The following is a 23,850-nucleotide window of genomic DNA, read 5'->3' as shown; positions in this document are numbered from 1 at the left end:
ATCACAACAATCTTTGTGACCAATTTCCAAAAACTTATATCAAAACAGTAGCATCTAAAGTGTTAACAATGTTTTTCAATATTTGGGCTGTCTGGCCTTGTTTTTAAACCTCAGTGCCCCTTATTCGAACTTGATCTAGGAATCACCAAAACAACTTTTCTGATCAATTCCAAGGATATTTAAATTAAAGCAGTAGCCTCTAGAGTGTTAATAAGGGTTTTCCATATTCGGGCAGTGTGACCTAGTTTTTGACCTCAGGTGACCAATACATAAGGTTGACCTAGAAATCATATAGATTCCCTTTCTGACAAATTTGCAGAATATTTGATAAAAACAGTAACCTCTAGAGTGTTAACAAGGTTTTTCCATATTTGGGCTATGTGACCTATATTTTGATTCCAAGTGACCCATATTCAAATCTGACTTAGAAATGATCAAAGCCACATTTCTGACTGCAGGATATTTGGATCAAAACAGTAGCCTCTAAAGTGTTAACATAGTTTTTCAATATTTGGGCTATCTGACCTAGTTTTAATCCAAAGTGGCCCACTAGAAATGATTAAAACAATCTTCCTGACCAATTTTCAGGATATTTGGACTGGAACACTAGTCCCTTGAGTGTTCACAAGGTATTTTTAAATGTGGGCTGTATGGCCTAGGTTTTAACCCCAGGTGACCCATATTCAAACTTGACTTAGAAATCATAAAAATAACCTACTTGACTAATTTCCATGATATTTAGATTAAAACATTAGCCACTAGACTGTTAACAATATTTTTCTATTGTTAGCTCATGTGACTACCTTTTAACCCGAGACGACCTCAATTCTAACTTGCCCTGTATAACATTGAGAGAAACATTCGGACAAAGTTTGATTATGCTCCAAACAAAACTGTGACTGCTAGAGTGTAAACAACCTCAATGTTGAAGACGCCTGGCATAGAACAGAAAATATCTTTCATTCACCCAGGTACAAGAAGATATCATATCGTACAACATGGACATAGACTCTTTACTTTAACTTACCTCGATTACTCCAATATTTCAATATGTCAACAATATTTATGCTGTACTTTTACCATTTTCAGAAGGCCTTTAATTTCTGTGATAAAAAATTCAATGAGCAGACGATGACTGTTCGGACGACCCTCCTAGGCTTGGAACAGGAATCAACAGAGGTTATTTTAAGTTTTTAACACATCATTTAAAACGACTTGGAATAGTTTCTTTCTATTTAGATAGTTTAGTATAATCATTGTCTTTTGATATATAGTAATGGCCAATTTGTGTAATGTACTTTTGCTCCTTTGATTTTTAAGTCAACATTTATATTATTAACATGAGCTTATTTGATTTAATGAAGAGAAAAACTGGCAGTGAGCAGCAAATAAATCTCTAGTCAGCAGGTTTGGACATCTAGGCTAATTTCACTTTATACTAGTGGTAAAGTCAACCGCTGTGACCACTAACCTTCATAAAGTATTAAGAAATACAATTCTTTACTTTCAGGATGATAGGCCTGATAATGAGTCTCAAAGTCCGCAAGTGGGTAACAAAACTGTCCGTTTTACGAACATTCAGGATACATTGAAAAATGTTAGAAAGGAACTAGCGATGGAAACAGCCGGAAATATAGCCCAAGTATATCTTATTTTCATTACTTTGCATCTTAAAATCTTAAGAAAAAATCAGTTGGTGTATTTCTTAAATGCTTTTAAATTATTCAGACTGCTATTGCATGAATATGACTTTTTCTCTCTTAAAGAGTATATGTCTATTCATATTTCTATTCAAATTACACAACACTACAACTACATTGTTTACCCCGTTAACTGCAGAGTTATTCAAGATGCTGTTTTCTTTGGCAATTTAGGGATATTTCTACTAAAAATATGTATTTTAGGGTAGACCACTCCTAATTGGCACTAGAAACACTGTAAATTTGACAACATAGGACTGTTTTATGCCATATAGGTCACCTGTATGCAAAATTTAAATAACATTTACCATGTGGTTTTTGAGTTATGGACATTTGACTGTTCTAAGAATTTGATATTAGAATGACCTTTTTTGGAAATGAGGAAACTCTAAATAATGCATTATATCATCATTATGAATGTTTTCCTATTGCCCATTGTTAAGAAAAAATGATAACATTCAGGTGACAAATTACACGAGTTTAATTATTATTTCTAAATGAAATGATTTTAATATGTATAAATGTTACCCTACGCCACTTTAAACACTTATTTGACCATTTCCCTATATAAAAAAACTTATTAAAAATATCCCTAAAATTTATCACAATAAGGGATTTTCCCCACAGTTTGTCTAAGTTTTCTTAAAAATACATTGGTTGATCTTGCAAAATATAAAATAATTTTACCGTGTAGTTTTAAATTGATTAAACTTTGAAGATATATAGATAATGTTAAAAAGAAAGAAAAAGAACTTGCCCCTTCTGGGGTTTGAATTCACGCCCCTCAGTTTCAATGCAATTCACAAATTATTCTAGCCTATTTGAATACCCTACAAAGTACAGGTAATGCATTAGAGAGGTCTACCTTAAGTAAAATCACATTGTACAACAATTCTATTCACTAGAACAACTTTGAGTTTTCACAACACAAATTTAGAGGGGTGCCGATTTAAAAAAATATCTCTTAGATAATGATGTCATTGTTAAGAATCCTGTATGGATTAAATCATGTTTTTTTGTAAGTCTTCTTGCTTCTACTCATGTTCAGTCATCAGCTATATATTTTACTTTAAGCAATTCACCAGGACACTTCTTGCTTTTGCCCATGTTTAATCATGTGCTATATATTTTTTTTATTTAAGCAATTCACCCCGACACTTGGGCAGTATGTCAGCGGGTTTGGGATTAAACCAAACGCAATCGACAAAACGTTGCGCATTTATGCGGCGAAATGTGTTGAACTATGTTGGTTGATGGCTGTATGTGATCCGCCAATGGCTTTATCCGAAGATAAAATTGGCAACCCATACGACTTTAACATCTATAAACCTTACACCAGGTCCATGAAGGATTTGAAAAACCCAGTTTTAAAATTAGCCATATGGCCAGCTCTTCGCCTTCATCTTGGAGGGAGTTTAGTCGCTAAAGGAGTTGCCCAGCCAGGAGAAGGAAAATCAAAGCAATAAACTTGCACACACGTACATATAACTGTGAAATCACAGTCATTGTTAAATAGTATGTATAATACGTGAGGTATTTCCTTTGGATTGCTGTGTGTATATTTATCATTCGGTCATTTCATTTTTCGATTGACCTGGAGTTCAATTACTTGCAAGAAAAAATAGCAGGAATTTAAATAGTCAGCAAAAGCAATATTATATTGTTTCTTGTTGGTTAGATGTTTCTTGTTCAAACAAATACAGAAAAATGTACTTTATAGAAATAACGCGGGGCAATACACACCCAAATGAAAATGTGTTTGAGTAATTAATCAAAACTTGTCTTTTAATTAGGGGAAGATAGTTATTCACTTGACCGAAATATGTTTTATCTTAATTATTTTTGTACTCAATACTCAATACAATTGGGTGCATTTTTTACTCTTCCCTTATTTTGTTGTACATCAGTCTTCATAAGGCATTTGAACCGCAGGGCAAGGCAAATTTTGACCTCGGGGTCATCGTTAATATAACTTTGTAGAAGACTTTAAATTGATGCTACATAACAAACATCTAAGGTGTTGCAAATATTGACCCTAGTGACATGCTTTGGTAGTCTTGTTGAGGTCAACAAGACATTACCAGATGCCGAATATCTATTCTCTTTGTACTTTTGTTTCATACAATAGACTGCACTATTTTCCTAAATAAGTCTTTATAAATCGAATGGTCCCCAGGGAGGTGACAATATTGACATATATTGTATAAAAAGATCCTAACAAGGTTTCATGCCGAGATATTTCACGGTGTGTTCACAGATCGAGAAATAATAAAGTAATGCATACATCCTTTAAGCACATGATACCAATCTGAAAATTTAAAATTGCAAGGCCTCTCATTATGATTCATAAGCATATGTTTAATCATAATATTTTTCCTCCTTGTAGTATATATCATGTTGTGTGATGTTATATTAAAAGAAATAAATTATAATAATTAGTATTATTTTGGTTTATTTTTTATTTAATAGCTTTAAACATTGCCAGTTAACACAAACCATCACTTTTTCTCAGTACAGTCTCTTGACCGAATATAAAACAAAATTAACAGCACAAATATAAACACTTTCATCCGTTTTCCCAGTTAAGTCACTGTATCAAGTGTTAAGAAAACAATGTATACAACTTAAGCACAATACCAATAGATAAATCTTTAAATACCATTATAACTGCATGCTACTAAGTTAATTTTTCTTACAAAATTTTAATACAAAATGAGGAAATATCAAGTGACTTTTTTCGAATCAAAGTACAACACACGAATGTTCAAGATAAGATAAGATCCATCAAATATCTCTTCATTAGTTCTTACCCTTTAATGATACTATAAACTGTAGTTCAAGTACTAGTATACTTGTCATTTCAATTTCCTATTTGCTACAAATGATAAAGACATGCAAAGGAATGGACAATACATACTTTTTATCACTTTACAATATCTTACATTAAATTTAAAGTGTTCTTTCCTTAGAATTTGAGTTTATTAACTACCCATCAACTTTGCATGTGGTTTCTTTCTATTATTTTTGTAAGGAATAATTTTGGATACAGTGCAAGGGAAACAACTCTTGAAGAGATATTTAAGTATATCAAGAATATCACACATTTCCTTACATAACAAAAGGGAAACAACTAAAATATACATAATGTCATTCTTTTAAAACAAGAACTGTTTCTGAGAAAATTGTGTGACACTATAAAAAGAGAAGAAAAGAAAAACAATATATAACCATTTAAAGGATTAGTTATGGAACCACTGTTATTTAAATATTATGGTCTGAAATAAATAAATATATATATATTGGAGAGCTTATTCATTTACATAATGAAAGAATCCAAGAACGATGAACTAAAATGAAACAAGATTGCATTTTTGCATTTGTGAAAAAATTGCTATGACACAGCATTAATATAGCAGAAGTAGTTTTTTTTCTATGCAATTGAACTCTACCATACTGCTGTAGTGCCTAGGGAAGGTCATATTGCAGCATGTCAAATAAAAGGCAATGTGCACTTGTGTCTAATGTTAAGATACAAAGGCCATAAAGCAAGAATTGATTCAAAAATAAAATAGTTTTTACTTAACAACAATTAGGTATTTACTGTGTTACATAACTGTATTACGCTATGAAATGGAGTTACATTTATATTTCTTAAATACTATTTTTTTCTATTAAGCATTACCAATTTCTAAAAACATAACATAAAAAAATCATTTACGATTTAAAATCATCACTATATACATGGCGTGAATCATTATATCCTATAATGTGCTCATATTATTTCCTAAATATCCCTGCAAAGCTTGCTATAGTTCATGACCTCTAATCATTTCATAAATATCTCTGAAAAGCAAACATTTCTCTTGCTAGAGGTCATGACCTTAAGACTCAAATCTTTTTAGAGAAAAATTACATATCATGTGCACATGTATAAAAAAATTCCAATATGAGTTGTTTTCCTTCAGACAAGAAGATATTTAAAGTTGTTACTATATGTACATAAATGAAAATCAATGATCCTCCTAGGCGGGTCAAATTTTGACCCCGGGGCAATTTTGGTAAAGGTCAACCACACAATGTTTCATGCAAATTATCTAACATCTAACCATTGTCAATTCAGAAGAGAGATTTTTTTACTCTTTACATAAAAGGAAAACAAGTTTTAGTATATGATCATAATGAAAATCATTGAACCCTGGGCGGGGCCAATTTTTTCCCCAGGGCTATAGTTTGAAAAATCTTGGTAGAGGTCCAATGTACAATGTCTTATGCAAAATATTTTAGCTCTAGGCCTTGTGGTCTTTAGAAGAAGATCTTTTTATTTTTTTCCTATAATTTATTTTTGTTGCCATGACAACTAGATTAATGCATGGAATCAAATTCTTTGAACAACTTTATCCCGCTAAGTTTGGTTGACTTTGTTTGGACAAACCATTTTTAGAAGAAGATCTTATATAATCTATAGAACACACACCTGTATAAAATGATGGCTAGATGCAATTATGACAGACAAAAATCCTGATTTGCCGTCCGAATGTCATGTATTGTAATGGTGCTACTTACTTTGAAGAACAATTATTAATCTACCGCTATTGGACCACAGGGTTAAATGACATGAACATATGATCTTATCAGGTAACAAAAACGCTTTTAAGAGCACACAAATGCAAAATGCGACAACGGCTTTAACCGGGTGGGCATTAAACAATGTGGTCAAGAAAGTGTTTGCAAATTACTTATTTGTGGTTAGAGTTCTATTCAGTGCAACTATATCTTTTTCAAACAACTTTTACTTTTGGTGTCCAAAATGTTAATAATAGCCTTACAACTGAACCATCTTTTAAAGGCCTTTTTTTACTGCTTTTTGCATTTTGCGTTTTGGCAGCTAAAACAGCTTTACCTATTCTATTTAGCAGTTTGTATGGATATTTACATTTTGTTACCTTTATTGCAAAATATTTCATAATCAGTATTTTTATGATGTGACAGACACCTGTTTTAAATCAATTATTAAACATTTTAAACACATATTAGCTCTCTCAAAAGAAATAAAATTTCTTATTCATTTATGTTGCTCAGTGTGCTCTTTAAAAAAAGAGGCATGGCAAAATTCCAAACAAGTACATAATAAGGAAAGAATACCAAAAATGTACATATGTCTTGTATATTAAGAAACTTATTAGTAATTTTGCGAAGACGTAAATATGTGAAACATTCCCACCATATATGCTAATGTTATATTGATATTTCTATCACTTTGAGTTTATTTATTACCAATAAGACAGAAAACGGCCGCTCCAACAGGTAGATCTTTGGACTGTGAATAATGCGACACGGTATTCCCTGACGGTTCAGGTCAATTTCGTTGTAATTGATCATTCGCACTGTACCTCTGCTCTGGCATGTAAGAAGTTATTAGTTCCTCGCGAAAGCGAAAACTAGTACTGGTTAACTGCACGACAGCCTGCCAAGAAACGATGTGGTGGCTGAACTGAGCTTAGATTGATTCAATGTGGCTTACTGTCATGATCCGGAATGACAATGACCACCACCACCACCACAAGTCGGTCCATTTCAATGAAGCATGCGTAAATAGATAGCAAAATATGGCATGTTGTTTATGTTTATTATATTCGCGCACATCAGGTGCGTGAATATCTTATCGGCTGATTTGATATCGAGTTCCTTAAACACAATCATGATAGTTTGTAGGATACTTCTTAGTTTAATTTTATTATTTCATTCATGATTTATGTTTACCGGTTCATGAAAGATATTCTATCATAAACACAGATTATGATTTATACATCTTGTGTCAATTAAGCTGCTCTTATCTCCCTTGGATTTTAGAAAATTTATTAACTAAATTCATTTTAATACTTTCGGAAATGTTTCCTAGCCTAAATAACAGCTTTTGGTGTATAATATAATATTGTCATTCCCACTCCGTTCACCACTGCATTTTATATCAAATGTGACATTTTGACAACACCTAATCTAATACAATTAACATTAACGACATTGCAGATTTGTAACCTGATTATCTTTGCAGATCATTTATCTCGGCTGTACACTAAAGTGTATATATTCATATTCAATAAAGAACAAAAAAAAAACATACAAATACTAGTTCGTCATTGAATTAAATTTAAAAAGCTAAATATATCATTGAATTATATAAAATTTATCAATGCACTTTTGGTGATATGGATTTTTTTTGTTTTGTTTGGTTTTAAATATGACACACGGTTGATTACAAACGAGTTCATTTACATTTTTAACTATCAATTATTGTTCAATCACCCTCAAAATAGCCAATCTTTTGAATTATACAACTAGCTTATCTCAGCAATAAAATGAGCATAGTGTCACTAATGACATATACCCTAACACTAATGAATGATTTTGTAAGAAGAACAAAATGGGGTTCTAGCAAATGTGAGAGAGAAATTGTGAAGGATAATATGTTCAAAGAAGGAAAAAAAGAAATACATGTAATGGTAAAAAGGTTATGTTCTTATTAAAATGTTGTGAAAACATTTACTTTTTAATATCTTTTATCCAAAATAAACACGCCATGAAAACAGTGATTAAGAATTCCCTTTTCTATGAATAAAAGTATGTTCACTAACACATGCAATAATTGATATTGTATTTTAATGACGTAGTAAATATTTGATATTTACATAACTTTATTTTATACATAATTTTGCTAGATACCATATCTGATAAAAAGTGCTTCATATGTTAACAATATATAGAGTACACTTCAAACATCATGGACACAAATCAAGCGATGTATTATTCAGCTTCTCGAGGAAGGGCCCTCGATGTTCCTCATCCCTTTGTAGTATCTTTTTTTAAGCTGTATATTTAAACATTTAAAGTAATTCTCTGAACAACGCAAAGATCAAGGTTCAGTTTCATTCCAAGTTATCATATACTCACTTTTAAAAGTGTGTTGTATTACTTTAAGAGGCAAAATTTGTATTATACAATATTTACACATGTACAAATGTTATGTGTCATCAAGGGTGCGTTAAAGATCCTGTGAAAAAATGAAAGACATCTAATAAGAAAAATTAAAAGAAAGAAGAAATGCTATTTCCTATACTAAATATAAAAGGTTATACATGTAAATTGATTAACATCGAGAATGTTTACTCTCCATTGGTTGTTTAATAGAGAAATTCATGACACATGATGTTGTAAGATTTGCAAGATATGTATGTCGCGTTTAATGATAAAGTAAAATTGAAAATAAGATAAATTTTACTCGTGATATCAAATAATAAAGTTATCTATGTCTTGTGGTGATATTCAGTTTCAAACTCTTGGTCAAGTTATCTTTGCAAATACAACGGCTTTCTTTTATCTCCTGTTGGTTCTGCAATACCTTTTGTCAGAATATTAGAGTCTTGAAATAACGCAGGCCATACACAAAATTCTACTGATGGCTGTTTAAAATCAGCGACCTTTCTTGTGTATGTTTTGTAAATATTTTCATCAAATGGAACATCCACTTCGTCTTGAGAGACCGAAACGTTTTGAATGTAAACTAGTAGCAGCCAGCTTATCTCGGCACATTTAACAGCATACCGTCGCACGGCTGAGTTTTCTCCACCAAGTTTGATGCCATACATACTATGTAGACCTTGTAGTGAACGGGTTGAAAAGTCCTACAGTATGGAAATACAGAGGGTATTGTATTTTCTATATATTTATAGAGTAAATATTAGTTCATCACGCTTTTCTATTTACCACATTGAAGGCAGATTATGCCTACGAAACATTTTTTTCTTTCAGTCATTATGAAAGGGCAAACATGAGTTTTACAGCATTAGAACACGTTAGATGCTTGTTACCTGACGAAAGTAATGCTTTGAAATACGAAATTAATTCTCATAAAGGTACCAAAAATATAAGCCAACTATTATTTTTACTCCCATACAAAATACGAAATCACTGTAACGGTACTAATTACTAAAAAGCATCAATCGAAAGAGATGTTTCAGGTAATTGACTAATGAGTAACTTGTTTGAAAACTACAAACCTACACCCCCCTCCCCCAAAACGGCTGATGAGAAATAAAAGCAGTTCTGGTGCATAATAAACCTTTAACTGGTAAATTAAAAGGAATTCACATAATTGTTATCAGAAAAGTAGCTTGTTAAGGTGACAACAGACAATTTCCGAGGTACTCACATAAATGTCATTTAAACCAACTTATTTTAGTAATAATTGTTATTTATTTAATCTTTGTGCATTAAATTTCGTTGATCATCATAAAAAATAACATATTTGAAAAAAATGCCTTTGTAAATGATTGATTTTTAATAAAAATCCTAAAATTTTAAATCGTCATATCAAAGTCATTTTTTATTTTTTTGTCATCAAACTTTTGGAAAATAAACATACTTATAATATCTGGGGAACTTGTCTCAAATTTTTTCTATCTTTTCTCAAAAAAAATTACGTAACGTCAAACATTTTATGCGACTTTTTTCAACATACATATTACGTAATTAATGATAATTAAGTCGCTGATTGCGCAAACAAAAATCCCTGACACGGTTCCCTCCGTAAATGAATTCCCTTTCATGTGCTTTAAACCGCATGTTAATTACTTAATAATTAAAAAAGTTATGCCGATTCAAAGTTAGTCCGACCTGCATCAAACGAAGTGTCATAAATCGGCTGTTCTCTCTCGGACCCCTACGTTTCACGCTAAATAATTGCATAATACACAAATATCGCACCAGAGAGGGCCACAGGTTGCGGTAACATACTCTAACAACATTTTATGACCCAGTGACATCTGACCAATTAAAAAGTTGCTGATTAATATCAGTTTCTAACAGAAATTTCTTCAAATCTTAACGTGATTTACCGTCAGTCTGGTATCGGTCGCACATGTCACGTGACTTTCGGTAAAATTTGAGGCACTCGGTGGGGGGAAATGGAAAGTATTTGCGCACCGCTAGCGGGGTATTTAATTGTTTCACTTTTGAAGTTTATTATTATTATCATCAGCATTATTATTATATTATACCAGTGTCACTTTGCCTGTGTATTCGTGTATGAAATTCCGTTAAAATATAAATTAAAATATCATAAAAAACTGAGCTTCTGACAGTCTTTTAAAGTCCATGGTAGATGTACAAATAAGAACGGGATATTATATATTTTTTCCTCCAAATTGATATAAATGCTTCACATATTTTAATAGAAATAAAAGGTATCACTCGATCATTATGATCTGACCTTCTTGACTTCTATTATCATGAAAATCATCTATGCACGGCATAGAGATCCAGTTTCTACTGGGATATACAATAAAATTCCATACTTTGTCCCAGGTTTATTAGTACTGTGTCCGATTTACTAGCAAACAATTTATTCAAAGCATTCACTGATAATATATTTTATTATCTTTTTGTATTGATTCATAGAGAAATAATCATCCTTAGACAACCTAAAATGGTTTAGAAATTTGTCAGGGACACCTTACCACAAGTCGTTCACATAAAAAAATGTTGTCTGTTTTTGTTGTTGTTTTACTTGACATTGTTAGAAAACGAGGTTGAATGTAAAGCAAGCCCTTGAACCCGTACAAAAGTCCATAAACTCAATGTAATATCTATCAGATTAACGGGACAGACAAATTATTTTCACACATTATGGATATTTTAGCAACTATATTTTTAATCAACCCCGTGGTCGTGCGATTTGCCGCTATGCTTAATTATTTATGTTTCATACAATTCATTATGTTACGTACATTGGCCGACAATTTCTTATTCTATAAAAAAAGGCTTAATAAAAGGTAGACGATATAATTTTGAGATTTTCGTAAAACATGTACGGTATTTGTACGATACATGAATTACGAGTAGTATGGACCAGTATTGACCGGTAATTCACGCATATATGGAACTACCGATTTCCCTCATTGATGCCTCAACAGGGGGCGGAGCGTTATCGATAATTGACAGGTTACGCGAATAGCAGATAAAAATGGTACAGGTGCCGTTTTAAAACGTTTAAAAACACATGTTTTGGACTAACTGCTTCCAAAATTAAATCACGAATGTGTTCAGAAAAGGTTGATAAATATACTAAGCAAAAAATCTCATTTTAGGTATTTTCAGTGATAATTGACTCCGTTGTCACCTTAAGCAAAGTAAGGCGAAACTTATTCAAGTCGAAGAATTACTGTTCCGTAGTAAGCATCATATAAATTAAGTAAACATACAAAAATAACATACAGATTAAAGTTTGAAATTAACTTTAATGAATTTTAAGCAGTGTTATTTTTCTTAGAAATTTCAAATACCTGTGCAATGTCTTTGACTTATTTCAGTCGACAGTTGCATTCTTAATCCCATCTAGGCTTCTGTAATTTTTTAAACGGATTTCATCTTTAGTTTGTTCCCTTCAAGCCTGAAAATGTTTGTTTACGCAATTGTAAAATAAGTATTTTTCAGGGTTTGACTGTAGAATGAAATAGTTTTATAAAATTTTCTAAGTCATTCAAAATGATTTTAAGACAAAAATCATTTCGACTATTGTATAAATGAGAATGTAACGCTTTTTAATAACTGATTTTTAAATTACCTGATTTCATAATTTTCAACGTTTCGATCTGTTCTGCAATCTTTTCCTTGCATAATGTAAATGAATATTCTGGAAAGGTAATTTCAAAAGTAAATATCGAAGATCGATGAAAAAAATTTGTAAAATGTAAATTTTTTTTTACGATCACTTACTGAAAATTCAGGCAATGGAAAACGTACAAACAACAGGAATTGTCACAAAACCAGTTTTTCCGCCAATAAAAGTAGAGCATTTTAGAAATGCCAGATAATTTTGTGTACATAAGAGTATTCCTTTATGACTGACATATGAAAACAACAATAAGAACAACAAAAAAGAAACTCTTTATGTAACATATAAAATCAACAACAAAGGGTCATAATTTTGCATAAATAATTAAAAAACAATGCACTGACAATATGCACCAGCGTACTTCGGCAGGCCCGTGAAATGTTTCTTTGCTTTAATCCTTAAAAAATGTAGGAGTTGGGCAGTTAAAATATATTTTCATATACAATTTATACTAGATATGTTGATAAATAAAGAACAAAAACATAAGGGATGGTGGGTGAGTGAAACAAAGGGTGGCAATTTTATGAAAAATTATGAAAATCACAAACCCTGACAACAACGGACAGAGGATGCAAGATTGTTTGAGGAATCAGAAAGAAATATTTTTGAATTGGGTAAACGAACCCATACATTAAGTTTGTCCTAAACATGTTTAATTAAATAATCCTTATGCATATGTCAACATATTGCAAGAAAAAGCCACAAAACAAAGATTATTACACAGTTTGACTGAATATTTATCTAGTAAAACAGATAATTATCTGATACTTAAGTTAAGAAACACAAATGTTTTATAGATAAACAGATAATTATCTATTATTTAACTGGTAAGTGTTTGTAGTTCTGGGCACTTTTTAGTGTTTTTTAAAAGGTAGATACTTATTAGTTATTTGTCTTGCAGAAAAGAATAACTACATTGTATAGTTAGTCTGATAAACATCTGTTATTTTCCATGTTAACACGAAAACTAACTAGTAAGTCAGATAGATAACGCACTAATTATGTGTTTAACTGTTGGCAGAAATACGCCGCCATAATCTTACACGTTTATGATATTTTGTTTAATATTAAATTATTATTAAGAATACCATTTATAAGCTGGAAATGTTAAAAAATTGTTCAGTTTATAATGATTTATACCATTATTATCCAATGTAGAGCTGCAATTTGTTTTTCTTCCTTCTTAAGGGTCAATAGCTCGTCGTATGCATCTGTCCAATTATTGTCGTATAATTCAATAAACTTGTCCACCAGACCACTTTGGTCATTTTGAATACTAACTTTACTGCACTCAGAAAGAAATAATAGTTTTTTACATTCCATGACAACTTTTTGCTGCGTAAATCAATCAGTAACTAGTTATAAATTAAGGAAACCGTATATTACATAATATAAACCTTAATCGATATAATAACAAATAGAGAAAAGCGATAACAATAGTTGAAATCGTTTATCAAAAGACAGATGTAAGAGCATATAAATAAAAAATGGAAAACTCATTAATGTACACAGAGAGAAGTGACAGATGCTTTATTAGAACAGAACAAGATAGACGCAAAACACCATCATCAACACGATTGAGGTTAACATGATTTCTTTTCAGTCTTAAAGGATGATCTACAACAATTTCATAAAAGATACGCATCTTGAAATTTGCCCTCTTACACAAAGATAAAACAAAGGTAAGTGTTATCGAACTTTTGTTGTTGCGATAATCTCTGAAAATGGGGAAGGACGATGGCCACATATTACATTGCACATAACACATGTCATATTTACAAATGACACAGAAGCCTCTAAAGCTGCAACCTTCCTTAGCGTAAGTATAATTTTAGTTTTACTTTCATTAAAAACTCCATGCCTTTGAACTTAGGTCGGTCGCTGTAAGGGACGCCCTCTTGTTGCAACCGAACGTGTTCCAGAAAGCATTTATACGAAACGCCATAAGAACATAGATGTGCATACTACAGATAGACTGCTTAAAATGTGGTGTTGAGTTGCACTTTTAATATCTTAAATGAATTCTTCCCGCATGACATCAGAGATATTGCCTAATTTGAACATTGTATCATGGATATTTACTGTACTGTACAGTAGGTTTTATAACTATTGTATTTGTAATATGAAGAAAAAAGACAATGTTTTATAGAGCAGCACACGTACCGTTTATTTGTATTTTCAAGTCGTTTTTTAAGTCTATCAATCTCTTCATTTTTCTCCTCTAACTTATTCTGTGCACTGACGCTCACCTCATGCAGCTTTTGTTTCAAACCTTTTATTTTCTCTTCAAGCTCCTTATTTTGAAGTTTCAAACTCTGTAAATGACGTTCAGCGTCTACAGACACATCTCTGTCTCTTCCTAACTCTGGGCGCATTTCAGCATATCCCCGGCTGTGTAGACTACTTGGCAACATTTCATTGTCAGGTTTATCCTCTGTCGTCTTCTGAAACATGAGTTAATGCTAATGTCCGTTAAACTTTGATTTCAAAATGGACATAACTTTACATAAACTATTGAAATAACATGTGGCAATGCATGAAGTGTGAAATAATGGCAATGCATGAAGTTTGAAATAATAACTTTTAGTTTTTGAAATAAGTTCAAATATTTTGGCGTATTACCTTTTCACATACAAATGATATAGAGAATATTTGTTTGTTTTGTGGGTAAGATGAAATTTTATTTCATCGAGTGGGCTTTAAAAACATTATTCTGTTTTTAAAGTTCACGAGATGAAATAAAATTACATCTTACACAACAAACAAATTTTCTTTTTATTTTATGCTTAAAACAAGTTAATACGAAGTTTCCTTAATATTAACTTTAATATTTAAAATCTGTTTCTCCCTCTGAGAGCCTCTATTAGTCGAATTTCTCATAAAATACAAGAAGTCTTGGGCTGAAAAATAAGTTCGACAATCAACGTTAAATGGCGGTGATATTATTCATTTTATTGAAAAAATATGAATGATCGCTTGTTTTAATAATAAAAACAAACAATTCTAGTAGAAGAAAAAGTCACACCATCCTACCTTATTTCCGTTACTTACTGCGAATTTATATTAGACGTTGCCTTGTGAAATGTAGGCGGCCGCCATTTTTAAAAGTTATGTATTTCACGGAAGGAAAACAATTGTTTTTGATTCCGAGTGATATCATTTGGTTTTGTTAGTCATTCTTTTGTTTCTTCTTTTTATTACTTCGCGTTTCTCTAAACAGCCCTGACAATGTCAGAGTTGTCAGCAAAATTAAAATTGAGGTATCACTTGGGGAAAAACTTGAAAAAGTAGTTTCGTTATTGAAAAGTGTTAAATCATATTTTGATGATTTATTTTTCACTGTGAAATTATCAAATATAATTTTCACGGATAAATCAGTAATCCACTGAAAAGCATAAAATACATGTAAAAGCCTATCTGTTCATTTAAAATAAAAGACCGTCAAGAATTTTAAAACATTTATTGGCAAGTATTTGTATTATGCACGCATATGACAGAATTGAATGATGCAAACTTGTCACAAAATGATATAGAGGATATTTGTTTAGTTCAGTGTAAGATCGGAATATATTTCACCGAGTGAGCACTAAAAGGTATATTTCACGAGTGGCGCAGCCACGAGTGAAATATGAACTTTTGGTGTTCACAAGGTGAAATATATTTCGATTTTACACTAAACTAAACAAATTTTCTTTTTATTATATGCAAAGAAACGTTTTAAAAAAGACATTAAACCTAATACTGAATGGAAAGCGCGCCAAATAATAATACAGCGTGACGTCATTTACGACGTCGCGTCATTAAGTTGGTTCCCAGTACTGTGCACGCTGGTATATTACTGAAACAACGTAAGGGGCTTAAATTCAAAACAGTGAAATTATCAAAGTGGTAATTTCACTGTTTCAAACAGTGAAATTACCAGTTTTATATTACTGGTATATTTCTATAAACCACCGAAAAGCATGTAATAAATTCTAATTACCGTCTTTGATTCGATTTGGAAATTATCTATGATTCTAACATTCGTCGTGATTTCGTCCATAAACGGCACAGGCCGTAAATTCCTTCGCACGGTTTTAAATCGCCAAACCGCTGAGACCGGTCATACTTTTTTATATAAACTCAACACATAAAAATATCGATTCGAACATTTATAACTATTGCATTACTTTAAACGTGAAATAAAAATATTTTCATACTTTTGCATTTTTCTCCATTTTGACATGTGTCTTGTCTTTAAAAAAGTCGATCTCTCTTCTAGCTTTATCGAAAACGGCGGCAGATATACAGCGTTCCTTATACCAAACTGTAATGTATTCATCAAAGAACTTTTCGAGAATTAAGTCGTATGACTTTGTTTGAAATGATCCTAGTCTGGGTTGTTTCTCCATCACGTCAATCTATAAATATAAGGAATAAAAATGTGCAAATGTGCATGCATAAAAATGATGTTCAGGATTAGTATTTAAAAAAAAACTTTGATTTATTTTCCATGTAAAAAAGGACATACCTCTGTACATAAAGATCACTTAATTATGTATCTCGTTCTACAGATACGCCTTTACATCATATAATGTATAATGTATGTGTTTTTCTGTCTATTTCTATAAATATGATATAAGTTATTACGCATGCTACAAATACGTGTCATATCATATGTAAATGTCGATGTGCTGTTTACGGAAACGTATAGCGACCACCCCTATATGATATATATCAAATGACATTTTTTATAGTATTATAGTATGTTTGTTATATGTAAATATGATTTGAGGAAAGAAATACATATTTAAAAAGATGTAAGTGTATCATTTTTTCATTATGTCAGAAAGTTAAAAGCAGTTTATCTTGCATTATAAGATAAAAAACGTACGATAGATTACGAAAAATACGTATTATATATGATTTACAACATAACTTGATTTAATTGCTTCCTTTATATATTGCGTGGGATTGTTCTGTCCTCATTATCAAATATAAACTGTAAAATATGTTATATTATAATAAAAACACCTCAAATATATATAACTAATACATATAAATGAACAGAAAAAATCTCACATAAATTTTAATTCAGAAATATTAACAGCAGATTGAGTAAAAAATATATATTCAATATCAAATAACAATTAAAATAATGGTCAAATAGATATCATGTGTTAAATAAATTGTCTAAAATTTTTTTTACTAACATGCAGAGGCGGTAGATATTACTAGATACATATTTCAGATCAAGTAAGTTTGTAAAAATTGGTTAGGTATATAATATGTAATAAATAAATTGTCAAAAATTCTGTTTTAACTAACATATAGGGGTGGTCGCTATACGTTTCCGTAGCTGTTAATGTGCAAGACTAATAAAATATATGTTATGTTATGTTATGTTATGTTATGTTATGTTATGTTATGTTATGTTATGTTATGTTATGTTATGTTATGTTATGTTATGTTATGTTATCTTATCATTATCGAACAGAATTTAGAAAGAGCATATTACTTCAGATTAATACCGGCTGTTAAAATAATCAAGCTTTTGAAGTTTACTGTCGACATCCTTTATAGTGTTCAAATCATTCTACTTAATAAACAAAAAGAAATCACTGAAATATCATTTTTATCAAGTGAAAAGTTGTAAATGTTTGATGATAACGCGGATTTAAAAAAAACACACAATAGTTATTTTGTAAACATAATAAACAGTAATTTTTAAATATGCGTTTAGTGGAATGAGAGAATAATTAAATTACAGAATATTAACAAATTCACAAGCGTGCAAAGAATGTATATTGAAAACGCCCCACATGTTCACACGATTCCCCTATCAAACATTAAAAAGGAATCCTAACACGCCATATGACGTACTTGTTCTTGATATCATGTCAATAACCAAATGACGTCGGGAAAATTACTTCTACGCTTAGTGTAGCACAACATGATTTCTTCATTAGCATGATAGATTTTTTTGTGCATGACAGTATATTAGTGTTTGAAATTATTTTTTGTCTAATAGGATTGTAGTAATTCAAATGAATCGTAACACATAAATTTTACTTCTTTTAGTGAGAAAGTAAATAATTATCGACTGTTTAACTACGTTCTATGCGCAGTAAAAGGCGTGACCTGCGTATTTATTGATGACACACTTATCAACATGGAGATATTTTAAAGCCGGGCAAAAAAATCTCTCCTTCAAAAAAGAATTAACGAACACATTGGGAATCGTTTTTTCATGAACATAACACATATGACAGACAGTTATGAAATTAACATATAAAATGAAAGTCTAATACAAATAATAATAGCGTCTATAGAATACTAAAAGAAAATAAATGCTTGTAACGTTAATGTAAGAACCGATTAATGCTGATGCACGTTTTTTACCATTTCACATTACAGATTCAAGGAATACATTTAAAAGTGAAAAATTGTTAAATGAACAAAGAAAGTAATTTAAACATTGCAAATGGCACTTACTATACACGTAAACAACATTTATATAAATTCAACTTTATAAAATATCGATGCGCACTCTTATAACTAAAGAAATATCATTAAACATGAAATAAAAAGATTTCCATACTTCTGCATTTTTCTTCTTTTTGATATGTGTCTTGTCTTTTAAAAAATCGATCTCTCTTCTAGTTTTATCATAAACGGTGGGAGATATACAGCGTTCCCTATACCAAACTGTAACGTACTCATCAAAAAACTTTTCGAGAACTAAGTCGCATGACCTTGTTTTTAATGTTCCTGGTCTGTGCTGTTTCTCCATCACGTCAATCTATTTATATTAGAAATAAAAACCTGCAGTATGCCTGCATAAAAATACAATGTAATGCGCAGGATTAGTATTAAAAAAACCTTGATTTACTTTCCATGTGAAAAAAGGACATATCTCTTTAAATACTGATCACTCAATTCTTACGGCGGTTATCATGGAATTTAATTCTATTCTATAACGAATATAACTAACGTGGTCTATGTTGAAATATTTAAGTTATATTTACCTTATTCCTTTAGAATGTAAATATTTTACTTCTCAATCCATTATTGTTATGACAGAAATCTACTTCCTTGTTAGCGAAACTTTTTGCTTTTCTTTTGTCAGTCTGTTTTTAAATGCAAAAGTCATTATTTTTCCACGATATTGATTAAATTTCAAAAGAAAACCTGTTTAACCTGTGATAAATGATCTATGTAATCGATTCAATCATGTTGTTATTGATATTTTTTATGACCATGCTTAAGTTAAGAAATAATATATCCCAAACTGTGATTTTATTGCTCAATAACATCACTGTTTGGAGTTCTGATGCGAGGAATTATATCACGAGGGCGTAGCCCGAGTGATATAATGATTCGCATCTGAACGACAAACAGTGATGTTATCAAGCAATAAAATCACCGATTTGGATATATTATTTCGATTCTAACACGACATCAACAAATAAATGCTGCCGTACCTGATATGTAGCTAAATTGCGCCTGATTTGTTTCCGTACTTATTGTCAGCGCGTCACATTTTAAGTGGTTACGTCACGTGTATTATGATTACGTCACATGTCTAAATATAGAACGTCAAACAGTGATTTTATAGCATAATAACACACACTTTCGGTTCTTCTATGTTCAATAGGGAAAAATGCGAGTCGTGTTAGAATAAGGAATAATGTATGACGAACACCCGTAAAGTTTATTTTCAAGTTTAATTATCTTGCAATAATAATTTAAATCATTTACTCACTTGATTTAGAGATGAAATTTGAAATCGCATCAAATTGAAAGTGAGTGTATGTGCAGATATAAGAGTTATTTACCAAAATGGCGAATATGTAGTTTCATTAAGGATATTTGATAAAAAGTATTGTATCATTAAAATGACAATAAAAACTTAAAAATAAAATACTTAGAAAATAAGGATGTAATATTAGATATATATCAAGCAAGTTACATTTACTGTCATACCGTATTATATCCATTGTAAAGGCCTTTATAAGCTCAACTTTCGGACCAAATCCTTTTTCAACAATTCATGTCTATATTGTGTACATTACTTATTGTTATCGAAATGAACTATGTTTAAATCAAAATAATGAAGTGTATGTCAAATTATGGCATTACTTAACTAAATTGAACAGTTGTTTTCGATTATTATGAGAAATTCAGAAACGAAAATCAAATCCAAAACAAGAATTTAAACATGAGCAAGACAGGATCACAAGATAGTACATATATAAAGTAAACTTATTGATTGAACGTTTATTTGTAAAAAAAAAACCCAATGTTATCTCGCAAGTTGAGAAGAGTAGGAAAAGAGGAGCAACTCGTATGATTATGTTACCCCGTTTTTCCTTGCATTAGTGCCCCTGCGCTTTAACCATTGCACATGCATGTAATAATATAACAAAAACGACAAAGTAAGTAATTTTCACCTACTATCGTTCAAAACAAATTGTCTTCAGAAACTGAATATGTCATTTACATGCATGTGCAATTTCGTCTCAAATCATCTTTGTAGTTTTTCATCAAAGAAATAAAAAGCAATGATGTTTTGACGAAGGTGATACCATTTTTATTATATAAAGTCTTTATTTGCAACTATTAAATATGCGAACTTTTACTCAATTTGGTCTTGATTTAGTAAGCTGTTTCTCAAAAGTATCTCGGCTGCCCTTGTGCGTGATTTTATTTGATTTAAGAGATAAATGCTATATATAATTGTTTACCATTTTGTTACAGTTATTTCCCTTCACACATTTCTTTAGTTATTGTTTACGGTAACTTCCATACGAACGCCTTGGAGGTTTTTCGTAGCTTGTACTTTCCAGTACCGTCCATGAATAATCTCAATCTAACCGAGCCTGCAACATTTTCAGTTTTGCCGTTGTGTGCGTTCTTTAGGGATTCAGTTTTTCTCTATTTTGGATGCTTGTTAGTGATACCTTATTTCTTTATTTTGTTACAAAGAAAATGTATAAACATGTTTCAAACTCTAGAGCAGTAGGAAAGTACAAAACAAATGTAAAATATGTATCATTTTAACGGCAAGTGTTTGTATTCTTCTGTGGTGGGACTTATAGATTTCACTTATAAGCAAAACCCCTTCATTATTTTACCAATTGACCATTTTTATAGAATTCTTTAGAATAGTATAGCTCTTATTCTGGACACAAGATTGCTTCAACAGCTACAAACATTTTAGTTATATAAAATTGGAAGAAGGCCTAAAAAGTATGTTTCATGTACCATTTGGAAAACCACGTTCTTAAATTACAAATAGTCTAACGTTCAAAAACGAATGTACTTTTCCGCTTTTTTGCAAATCTTAATATTTCTTAATACATTTATTAATTACTTTTTATCCCTTCTTATCTAATATATTTATTAATTACTTTTTATCCTTCTTATCTGTTTTGATGAAACCATTGTTTATCATATTGCATCAATAATAAAGATACATTTCTACACAATATATATTTAAGGCTAAGGTCAATAGTTATTCCATTTTTATCAAGGGCCTTACCCTATCAGGTACCAATAATGAAACAACTACATCAAAGTGAAAACAACATGGTGAAATAAAATAGAAACAGATATTTTATTTTGTAACGTATGCAATACAGTGTCTTGTTATACTATACATATCAAATATAATAAATAGCTAAACACATGATATAATTCAAAGATTTACAGTATATTGCAGACAGAAAAAATGATTAGCTATAAGTAAATGTACAAAATTTATATCAGTATAAAATCATTTTGATATAAAAATAACTAGCATTAATGAACGTTTACAATGTCTATGAAAAACGTTTTAACATTAAATGTTTGTATGTAACCTAAGCTTATCAACATATCCTTTCTTTTACTTTTTGCGAAATAAATAAATGTACATAAATTTGACAAAATAGACTTTTTCCGTGACTGATTCAATTCTATAAATTTATACATACTAGGTTTTAAAGGAAAGTGGATTATGGCAAAGAACAATCGGAAGCCACCACAAGACCGTTTTAATCCAGGAGACATTAACAAAATCTGGAAATGAAAATTATCTCTCAGAAGCATTAAAACAACAAAATTAATGAAAACTGCATACTCCATTTGAATGAGACTGTAGATGAGGGATAATGAATTAGTGCAACATCCCTCACGTCCCTACAAGGCGCTTGACAACTGTTGCTGTGAGTGAAGTATAAAAATCTGAAAATATGATAATCCTTCATCGACAAAATTACATGAAAATTGCAGACTCGGTTTGAATGAGTCTGTACATGAGGGATAATGAAAAGGTGCAACATCCCTCATGCCCCGTAGCACCGGTCTAAGCGGTACCAAATATAAAAGAAGTACAAATGACGTTATACTCGGTGAAAGATAAGGGACTTTCAAGCTGTTGAGGCAATCTCGGAGGCGACAAAGAGTACATAGACTTTCCCGAATTGGTTGGTTACTTAAAACCAAACATATTGTTTGTAGTTGAAAATGTATGCTTACCAAAATATGAATCAATAGACTAGTAAGTCAGAAAAGAAATTCTTAATTTAATCTAGACTTGAAATCTATCATGTTGCTTATCACTCTACAATACTGCAGAATATCTTGAGCCTTGCAATAGGATTAAACCTGAGCCAGTGTATGCTCTTGGAACTAAATTTGCAAAAAATATTTGGTCATGTTTGTATTTGTCACCTACCACATCATCCAGAGTTGAGCGGAATGATTTTATATTTGCTTTAGATAAAGAATGATTCCCTTTGAAATATCTTTTAAGATGCAATGTTTTAAAATGACAAGAGCTTTTAAACCATAAGTCAAAAATGGTTTAAATATCTCAGATATGTTGAAGTGGTTTAGAAACATTTCTAGAGAAACGACACAGCATTGGAAACAGCCATTGAACGTATTTCTAGTCACTTAAGTGACGAGGAGGGTACCAAAACTGTTTCAGTTAAGGTCGAAATTAGAGAAGCAAAGATGCAGCATTTGAATTAGATTATTAAAGAAATCACCTATAAAAATGTTTGAACACGTCTCAACCTGTGAAGCACTGAATAAAATGAGAAGAAAAGGAATAGAATAAAATTATAATACAAAAATGTAAACAATAATATGTTGGTCAGTCAAAAGCATAACATGGATTATTAAAATATTATTTTAATAACGTACATGAAGACTTGCTTCGTTGGTAATTACTGTTAGATTATATCACGTTAATGTGTCAGTCAATCTTTAAAAAACCGCGGGACGAAAAGTTTTGAATTCAAATTTTTTTTCAATAGTTTGTGCTTTTATGATTTTTTTACCAAATTAATGTGCCCCCCAGAAGAGGAAAAACGTTTTCCATTCTTTTTGGGGTAAATATAAATTGTTGTTTTCCAAGGCATCATGTACTATTGAACAAGTTGTTTCGTTCGCTTCAAAGATTTTTCATACATGAAATGACAGCAATTTTCCCGAGCTCAAACCTCACAGTTG

At 31.0% G+C, this 23,850-nt stretch overlaps 2 protein-coding genes across 2 annotated transcripts; one reads left to right on the top strand and one right to left on the bottom strand.

Annotated features, from left to right (window-relative positions):
- Positions 1 to 1,234: 1,234 nt before the first annotated feature.
- Positions 1,235 to 4,113, top strand: LOC132733254 (uncharacterized). Its single transcript, XM_060719858.1, has 2 exons — positions 1,235 to 1,642; positions 2,843 to 4,113. The coding sequence occupies exons 1-2, from the start codon at positions 1,616 to 1,618 to the stop codon at positions 3,164 to 3,166; spliced, it is 351 nt and encodes a 116-aa protein (XP_060575841.1). The 5' UTR covers positions 1,235 to 1,615; the 3' UTR covers positions 3,167 to 4,113.
- Positions 4,114 to 9,043: 4,930 nt separating this feature from the next.
- LOC132733251 (uncharacterized) lies at positions 9,044 to 19,501 on the bottom strand. The gene is made up of 6 exons (XM_060719856.1): positions 19,377 to 19,501; positions 18,950 to 19,150; positions 16,569 to 16,769; positions 14,533 to 14,813; positions 13,510 to 13,654; positions 9,044 to 9,379 (listed from the first exon to the last, which is right to left on the bottom strand). The coding sequence occupies exons 2-6, from the start codon at positions 19,139 to 19,141 to the stop codon at positions 9,044 to 9,046; spliced, it is 1,155 nt and encodes a 384-aa protein (XP_060575839.1). The 5' UTR covers positions 19,142 to 19,150; positions 19,377 to 19,501.
- Between the last annotated feature and the right edge of the window lie 4,349 nt (positions 19,502 to 23,850).

This window comes from Ruditapes philippinarum, unplaced genomic scaffold (genome assembly GCF_026571515.1).
Source record: "Ruditapes philippinarum isolate M1 unplaced genomic scaffold, ASM2657151v2 ctg1409_1_1_1_1, whole genome shotgun sequence".
Lineage (NCBI taxonomy): Eukaryota > Metazoa > Mollusca > Bivalvia > Venerida > Veneridae > Ruditapes > Ruditapes philippinarum.
The sequence above is the reverse complement of the archived record's forward strand: the minus strand, read 5'-3'. Positions and strand labels throughout refer to the sequence as shown.

Bases quoted from the DNA above. Each gene is read 5' to 3' on its own strand.
- LOC132733254 (XM_060719858.1), top strand. From the start codon at position 1,616: ATGGAAACAGCCGGAAATATAGCCCAA. The intron at 1,643-2,842 runs GTATATCTTATT...TTTTTATTTAAG, and splicing joins CAGCCGGAAATATAGCCCAA to CAATTCACCCCGACACTTGG.
- LOC132733251 (XM_060719856.1), bottom strand. From the start codon at position 19,141: ATGGAGAAACAGCACAGACCAGGAACATTAAAAACAAGGTCATGCGAC. The intron at 14,814-16,568 runs GTATGAAAATAT...CTCATGTTTCAG, and splicing joins AAATGGAGAAAAATGCAAAA to AAGACGACAGAGGATAAACC. The intron at 13,655-14,532 runs GTACGTGTGCTG...TTCTGAGTGCAG, and splicing joins CTTGAAAATACAAATAAACG to TAAAGTTAGTATTCAAAATG.